The sequence below is a fragment of the Monodon monoceros genome, unplaced genomic scaffold (assembly GCF_005190385.1).
Source record: "Monodon monoceros isolate NGI ecotype Baffin Bay Population unplaced genomic scaffold, NGI_Narwhal_1 Super_Scaffold_6, whole genome shotgun sequence".
NCBI classification, from domain to species: Eukaryota; Metazoa; Chordata; class Mammalia; order Artiodactyla; family Monodontidae; genus Monodon; species Monodon monoceros.
The window spans coordinates 86768919-86777902 of NW_021703783.1; the positions used below are offsets into that span (position 1 = coordinate 86768919).

An 8984-nucleotide genomic window follows, 5' to 3' on the forward strand; every position below is an offset into this window, starting at 1 on the left:
TGGATTTTCATTTATGGACACCAAGTAAGTTAAGCCACAAAGTCCTCATCAACTTTTCTCATCACAATAAATTCAATGAAAGATTTCCTTTTACAGTTAGTTTATTGTCCTAGCATTATATTTTTAGAATAATGCTAGTTTAGCTTAGCAAAATCAACTGAATGTATGATTTTAATTTAATTCTCTGTGTGGCCTTTGTGTGTTTGTATGTATGTATGTGTGAGTATGTGTGTGTATCTATTTTGGGATCAGTAGGAATGGAATGGGGGAGTCAGTGACTGTAAAAAAAAGTTGTTGCCCACTTATATCCACCAAGACATAGACAATCCAGCCCCATATTTGTGTGAAAGAACAAATCACCCAAGAGTCTGGAGATGTGCATTTCAATGGTGGTTCCATCCTCAAAAACTAAGAGCCTGGAGAAAGTACAGCCATCACCTTTTCTAGGCCTCAGTTTCTCCTCTACATGATTGCATGTGATACCAAGCCCCCCACTATTTCATGGAGGAGTTTGGGAAATGTGAAGCAATGGAATGTGTCAAAATGTCCAAGATATCCTCACAGCTGTTTTTAAATTGTTTTGAGATATATCCTTAGTTTTCATGTAATAGATTGTCAAAACTCTTTGAATTAACATTCTCTCTGGTTTTAAAATCAGAATAGCACTCTCCCTGTAAGATAGCAAGAAGAATAAAAGTAATAAGGAATAATTTTAAAGATACATATATAAAGATATATAAAGTACCTGCTAGACTCCAGACAAAGAATATGCACATATCTTCTTGAAACTTTAAAACTATTAAACAAGGCAAGCAGATGCTCCCAGCATCCTTCTGTAGATGTGGCTGGGAGAGAAGTTAGGGGACTGCCCTAAGGTCGCCCAGAATGGAGGTAACAATGCTAGGATTTGAATCCACATCCTCTGACTTTAAAAATATGCCCATAAATTAGCATACTGCCTTTCATAAGTTAACTTCAGCTTTGGAAGAGCATCTTTTGAATCAGAAATTAAGGCCAAAAAGTGATGAATATCTTTCTTGAATTAGAAAGGATATTCTAAAAGTTATGGTTACTGACTGATAATTTAACAGTTAGAAGCACTCTACTTTCAAGAGCATATTAATCATGTTAAAGTTGATTGTGTTTCTTGACACAGATTTCTGTAGTTGTTGCATACATCTGTAACCCATAAAAGTTGATTATTGAGGGCAAGTAGAAGATTCAATGTGTCATAAAGGAGAAAATATAACAAGTGCATTAACAGAAGCTAGTTTAATGCAAGCATATTGATCTTATTGGCTTGGTACTTCAAAGTGGAATGAAGGCTACTGCACTAAGTAAAAGTTTTAGGGTGGTGGGAAGTAACAGTTGGCTAATTCAGTATCTGGCATTTGTCGATTCATTTACCATCAAAGAACGATTTGTCATATATCTTCTAGGTTCGAAGCCCATCCAAGAGATAAAGCAATAAGACAATATAAAATAACACATAGGCAAATCGGGTGCTTATTCATCATCATGAGAAGATTAGTCACACCAATTATTTAAAGATCACTGCTAAACACATGGCAGGAGGCTCTGAGTCCATGAGAGAGGAACTCTGGGGTTTGCCTGAGATTGAAAAAGCAGCATGGGTTTCAAATAGGATGAGTTAGCCAATTTTCTTGGATTTTGCTGTGTTTGACTTGAAAGCATCTCAATTCAAAGTGCCTCCCAGTCTTGTCTGTATGAGTCACAGCATTGATACATGTAGCATTTCATGGAACTAAAGGCCAAAATAACATCAATTTCTTGGAACTGTGAACCGTAACTTGACAAAATTTATAGCACAATCTCTTTAAGAGAGGCTGATCCATCTTCCAAACTATTTGAAACTTCATTGATTTTTCTTCTGCTTCAGGTTTCTGGATTTTAGCTTTATTTGTCCTGTTACTTGTGGCCGATGTCAAATCTTCAGCAGATTCTCAGCTATGTGAACCTTGTGGACCCCGAGGACCTCCAAGACCCAGGGGTCCTCCAGGGCTACTTGGTTTAGCAGGTGGAAAAATAAATGCAATTGCTCTCTTAGCCTCTCATAGTTTCTCTTTGACTGCAATGTTCGTAGATTCAGTGAAATCTTCCAGGTGATCTGATGAGAATATTGATCATTGTGGTAAGTCATTTCTTGGTAACAAATGACCATGGTCTCTTTTTCTGAACTCTTAAGAGTCATAGGATTCGTCTAATAAGATGGCTTCCAACCACCAAGAAATCTGTGTGCTCAAACACCTCTTTAGACACACTGGATGTACAGTCCAAATTGAGACATAACTCCATCTCTAGACTAGTGTAAAGCACTCCTATTGGTGTCATACAGTGTAGGCGTAAGCCGAGGTTCATACAGTGACACCAGAGTCATGTGGGCAGCAGATACATTGACTTACTGTTCTCTTGTCATCTGCTGAGAGGTATGCTGGGCTAAGCTCCCACAGAGATCCCATCAGCTTTGAATACTTGTACTGAACCTCTAAAGCAAAGGTTTTGAAATCTGGCTGAGCATCAGAATCACATGTTAAACATGTACGTTCCTAGTCTCCATCCTCAGAGGTTCCTCTAAAGGCCCGCAGTGTAGACTGGCCCTGAGTAACTGGGGAACAGGGGTGGGATGGTGTTCCACAACTGGTTCTAATAAACAGGCATATTTGGATACCACTGTTCAAAATTCCCATTTAGTTCTGGCAATAGTATGATCCCTGGATTTGTCTGGGTAACTTCCAATAGTGATCCTTAATACTCAGCCTTATAGTAAAGATATATACATATATATACTAATATATAATTCATATACTAATTCATTCAGTTATTCACTTATTGAACATATTTTGAGTGCTAATTTTACAACTGATACTGAGTATGACATTTAGAAGAAAAATTAAGTAAGATGCCTCGTTCCCAGTATGGATAAGGAGACAGTCACTTAAGGGAGGGATTACAATTCTTTGTGGTAATTCTTTATACCTATGGTAACAATCAATACCAGATGTGGTACAAGGAGATAAAACTTTTCCAAATCTGGAGGAGACAAGAGAGCCTTCTGGAAGCAGTGATGCTTGAGCTAGGCTCTGACCAGTGAGAAGAAGGGTAGGAAGGAAGAAGCAATTCATGTATTAATACTTTGAAAAATACAAAACCTTAAATTCTATCATTCTTTTTTCTGCTTATTTTGGGATCTAGGACCCCCAGGTGTAACAGGACCAAGAGGTATACCTGGGGTGCCTGGAGCAGTTGAGAAACGCCCCTGTCTACCTCAATCTGCCTTTTCCGTCAAGCTGAGTGGGCCTCTCCCAGGACCCTCCCAGCCCATTGTCTTCCAGGAAGTTCTGTACAACTGTCACTTGACCTGGCCACTGGAGTGTTCACCTGCGGCGTCCCCAGTGTGTACCACTTTGGCTTTGACATTGCGTTGTTTCAGAATGCTGTCAAGGTGAGTCTCATGCGGAATGGCATCCAGATCTGGGACAAATGAGCAGAGGCCAAGGACAGCCATGAGCAAGCTTCAGGAAGTCCCATCTTGCAGTTGGAGAAAGGGGACAGGGTCTGGCTGGAGTCTAAGCTGGACAAAGAAGAATCTGAAAAAGGAACTACTCACACTGTGTTTTATGGGTTTTTGCTCAATGGAAATTAGGACAGCTAGGGGTACCTGCATGGTTCTCTCCCTCATGTAACACTGAATTTAAGAAAAGAAGCCTCCTACTCCTCTCATCCCAAATGGTTCCTCTAGGATGAAGAGCTCACAAAATCAGTAATGACCAAGTTGAACAAAGTGAATGTATTACCAATCGCTGAAACCAGTAAAGACCCATGGTTCATCAATTTGTCAATAATTTCTTATTTGTGATTCCCAAAATTCAAGATCCTAGGTGGCAAAAATGTGGGGAGGGGCATCCCTGGCAGTCCAGTGGTTAAGACTTCACCTTCCAATGCAGGGGGTACGGGTTCGATCCCTGGTCGAGGAGCTAAGTTCCCACATGCCTCCTGGCCAAAACGAAAACATAAAACAGAAGCAATATTGGGACAAATTCAATAAAGCCTTTAAAAAAATGGTCCACATCAAATAAAAAATCTTTTTAAAAATGTGGGGAAAAAAAGAGTGAGGTAGGAAGCTGCCCAGCCATGTTGTTGTTAAATATACCAGGAAAACCCTCATTCAGCTCCCTTTTGAAGCCTGCCCCCTGCTCACCCCCAGAGGACAAAAACTTTGCTCAAACTCTCAAATCTATTCTGAGAATTAAGGATATAAATATAGAAGTAAATATCTCTGGCAGAGATGTCAAGTTTGCTTAAAAGACCAAATGAAGATGCTCTTCATCAGATGAGTCTCCTAAAGCATAACTGGATGGGTGATAGAGGTGAGGGAATTTCTGTGGCTTCAGAGTTTTCAGATTAATTATTAATTTACTTCAGGCTGCTACTTACCCAATATCCCTTCTTCTACCAATTTTTATTCTAGCTAAATTCATTTGCATTGCCTCAACGAACCCAGTTAAAAAATGTAATTTGACCAGCTTCTGTTACGTTCAGGGTGGCCATAAAAAACACCATCCTTTCTGGTGAGATGTAAGCGCATGGTCCTTGCAGGAGTCGTATTTAAAAGGGAAAAGACTCAACTGGCTTATGTCTTTGGCCCTTGGCCCTTGCCCTTTGCTTTCTCCATTTCTGCTCTGAAGAGTGAAGATGCAGGTCTTACAGCTGCAACAGCCATCCTGCAGGCATCAAATCAAAGCCCCGTATTCCATGCTGGAGCAGGAGGATAAAAGTAACCACATTGTTTTGTACACTGACATGAGCATCTAAGCCAACTTCGCACTACTGATGACCAGACTTTAAAAAAAATATTGGTGGGTTTTGTTTCTTTATTATTGAATTATAACTTAAATATAGTAAAATGCAGAAATCTAAAGTACACAGCTTGATTAATTTTATATGCATACAAACATGGACCCACCATCCAGATTGATGCATAGAACATTTCTACCATCCCAGAAGTCTCCTTTGTGCCCTTCCGGTCCACAACTACATCTGCAGCATTGAATCTATTATTCTGACTTTCAGCATCATTTATCAGTTATCTTTGCCTATTCCTGTACTTTATATGAGTGATATAATCCAATATAAAATCTTTTGTGTCTAGTCTTTTTTTACTCATCCTAATGCCTGTGAAATCCATCCACACTGTGGTAACAGTAGTGAAGTATTTCATTGAATGGAAATGGCCAGTATTCCATTGTAAATATGCCGCCATTTATTTATTTACTCTTCTGCTGACGGATAGTAGAGTGACTTTGTGATTGACCTTTTCACTCAATATAATGAACTTAAGATCCATCTAATAAGGAGAAAAATCACAGACTTAGGATGGTATCACTTGCACTAAAGCCCATGATACCAAACCTAGATTTAATACCTAACCTAATTGTAGTTTCAACCTTCCTCAAAAATGTAATCTTAATCAGCCAGTTTGGAATTTTTTGGTCAGTACCAATGAGGTAACCTGTCACGTTGGCCCTCTCCATCCTCCAAAGGAATTGGCATGATAACGTCCTCACCATTTCCTTCCCCCCAAAAAGATGTCCTGGCCCAAAATAACCCTTTCCATTCATTCCTTTGCTAATGACTTCCTTGCCCCACTCTTCTTTCTAAACCTTCTACTTTGTACCTCTCCTTGGAGCACCCTTCTAATTGCTAGATGGGATGCTACCCAATTCAGGAATCACCTAACAAAGCCAATTATATCTTCAAATTTACTAGATTGAATTTTTTTTAACACATTGAAGCTGCTCTGAATATCAATAATTCTTTTCTTTTTGGTTGTTCACTAGTATTCCATTATATGATGTATCACAATTTGTTCCTCCATTCACTCATTGAAGTCCATTTGGTTTGTTTCCAGTTTGGTGCTATAACAAATAAAACTATTAGAAACATTTATGCATAGGCTTTTGCAGAGCCATACATTTTCATTTCTCTATGATAAATACCCAGGAGTGGGATTGCTGGTTGTAGTTTTTAGCATACATATCCTATACATGTCTTGTTAGACTTTTACACAAGTATGTCATTTCTTCAGAGCCATAATACATGGTATTGTGTTTTTCGTTTCTATTTCCAATGGTTCACTGCTATATACAGAAATATGATTGATTTTTGTGTGTGTTGACCTTGTATCCTGTAACCTTGCGTAACTCACTGATTAGTGCTAGGAGTTTCTTTTGTAGATTCCTTGAATTTTTTTTTTAACATCTATATTGGAGTATAATTGCTCTACAATGGTTGTTAGTTTCTGCTTTATAACAAAGTGAATCAGCCATACGTATATGTATATCCCCATAACTCCTCCCTCTTGTGTCTCCCTCCCACCCTCCCTATCCCATTCCTCTAGGTGGTCTGAAAGCACTGAGATGATGTCCCTGTGCTATGTGACTCCTTCCCACTAGCTATCTATTTTACATTTGGTAGTGTATATATGTCCACGCCACTCTCTCACTTCATCCCAGCTTACCCTTCCCCCTCCCCGTGTCCTCAAGTCCATTCTCTATGTCTGTGTCTCTATTCCTGTCCTGCCCCTAGGTTCTTCAGAACCATATATATATATATTTTTAGATTCCATATATAAATCCGTATGTGTTAGCATATGGTATTTGTTTTTCTCTTTCTGACTTACTTCACTCTGTATGACAGATTCTAGGTCCATCCACCTCACTACAAATAACTCAATTTCATTTCTTTCTTTCTCCACAGATAACATTTAAATTGGTATACTCTTAACTGTGGCATAATTACTCTGTGCTCACCCATAATTAACACTGGAATACTAGTGAGTTTCCTGCAAATTCAAGGGCAAAATGGTATCGTAGAAAACAGTTTAGAATAAGGTATTAGGAGCTTTTCCCTCAATTCTGAGAACTTATTCTGCCATCTCATCCTCACTGGAAACTATTCACCAATTTGATCCTGCATCAGTGATTCCTCTACCTGATTGTGCATCAAAATCATCTGTGGACATTGTTTAATGTTCAGGTTCCTGGATTCATCCCCTTGAAATTCCAATTCAGGTGGTCACTGCATTATTACCTGAGACACTCTCATACACAGTCCAGCTGGGGAGACATTGCTCTAACAGCCCCTTTTATCTCTGGAATAATACAATTCCTAGATCTCCTTGTGTCATTGTTTTCCAAGAGTAATCCTTACTTGGTGTTTGTGATAATAAAAACATGATCACACCTATGAAATGAATTGAAAGGGCAATTCAAGCAATTATTTATTCAATCATTGCTTCCAAAAACATACTATGCTTATCAACTCGACCCTGGATACCATATAATGGCGCTTTAGGAACAAAATTAAGTAGGGCACTGGCTCTTCATCTAATTAAGGAAACAAAATAGGTACATAATGGGAGAGATTACTATTCAGTGTAGCAAATGCTACAATCAAAGTAAACACTGGATTCTGCTACTATAATGGCAGAGAGGAAAGACTTCCTGGGAAAAATGATGCATAGATGATCTTTGAAGGGCAAGTGTTAAGTTAGTGGGGGGGGGTAGTGTGGAAAGAAATTTATGGACTGTGAAATGCATGAACTTCAAATCTCTATCCTCCTTCTGTTTACCTTGGCCTTACCCCCAAGGCCCTCCAGGACCACGAGGAATTCCTGGGATTCCTGGAGACATTAAGAATTGTTCATCTAGGGCTTTCCTGGTGGCGCAGTGGTTGAGAGTCCACCTGCCAATGCAGGAGACATGGGTTCGTGACCCGGTCCAGGAGGATCCCACATGCCGCGGAGCAGCTGGGCCCGTGAGCCATGGCCACTGAGCCTGCGCGTCCGGAGCCTGTGCTCCGCAACAGGAAAGGCCACAACAGTGAGAGGCCTGCGTGCCGCAAAAAAGACAAATAAATAAAAAATAAAGAATTGTTCATCTCCCCCCAAATCTGCCTTTGCAGTGAAGGTGAGTGATCCCCTCCCAGCCCTCTCCCAGCCCACTGTCTTCAAGGAAGCCCTGCATAACGACCAGGACCGCTTCAATCTTACCACGGGAGTGTTCACCTACACCGCCCCAGGCGTGTACCACTTTGGCTTTGACATTGAGCTGTTCCAGCATGCTATGAAGTTAGGGCTCATGAAGAATGGCACCCAAGTCCTGGAGAAGGAAGCCCAGGACAAGGACAATTATAGGCATGTTTCTGGAAATGTCAGCTTGCAGCTGACGATGGGAGACAGAGTCTGGCTGGAATCCAAGCTAGACACAGCAGAGAGTGAGAAAGGACTGACTGAAAGTATGTTCTTTGGGTATTTGCTCTATGGAAATTATACTGGCTAAGGGGTAACAGCACACTTAAATTCCTCAAGTGGTCCTAAATTTCACAGCAGACTTCCCTTACCCCCTGGATACTTTTCAGTGACTGTTGAATGAATAACATTAAGAATGCCCAATTTACCTATGTGAAAGTAACCCTAAAAAACAGTCAAGATTAATTATCCATTAATTGGTCAACAGTTTCTTATTGAAAGCCCATCAAATTTCATGTATTCTGCTATATCCAAGGAACTTCAGGAAGAGCGTATGTCAGGAAATCAGAGCTGGTGGAGGCTGGGGAAACCAGGAAAGTCCTCATGCCTTTTCTTGTTTATGTGTGAACATTTTTCACCAGAGGAAAAAATAGCCTTGATCACAGCCCCCAACACCACTTCAATTTCACAATTTATAGTATAGCTAGGAAAGCAAATATCCCTGAGAGATGAAGAAAAATTGCTTAAAGTCACACTAAGCAGTGAATACAAACTACCAAGTACATAGTTTGCATTTGATTCATAATGCGTACGTTGATGATGGTTTGATCAAGGAACGAGGATACGGATTGAGGGAACAATTTCTGTTGCTTAATACTTTTCAGAAAGAGAAAAACAAATATCGTATACTAACGCATATAGGTAGAATCTAGAA

At 39.9% G+C, this 8984-nt stretch overlaps 2 protein-coding genes across 2 annotated transcripts; both read left to right on the plus strand.

The window, feature by feature from the left end:
• The first annotated feature begins 839 nt into the window (after positions 1-839).
• Positions 840-3664, plus strand: LOC114886198 (protein HP-25 homolog 1-like). The gene is given in 4 exon segments (XM_029206732.1): positions 840-891; positions 1901-2038; positions 3214-3366; positions 3369-3664. Coding segments are annotated over 4 exon segments (639 nt in total).
• A 940-nt stretch (positions 3665-4604) lies between these two features.
• Positions 4605-8360, plus strand: LOC114886199 (protein HP-25 homolog 2-like). Its single transcript, XM_029206733.1, has 2 exons — positions 4605-4766; positions 7950-8360. The coding sequence occupies exons 1-2, from the start codon at positions 4605-4607 to the stop codon at positions 8358-8360; spliced, it is 573 nt and encodes a 190-aa protein (XP_029062566.1).
• Positions 8361-8984: the final 624 nt, after the last annotated feature.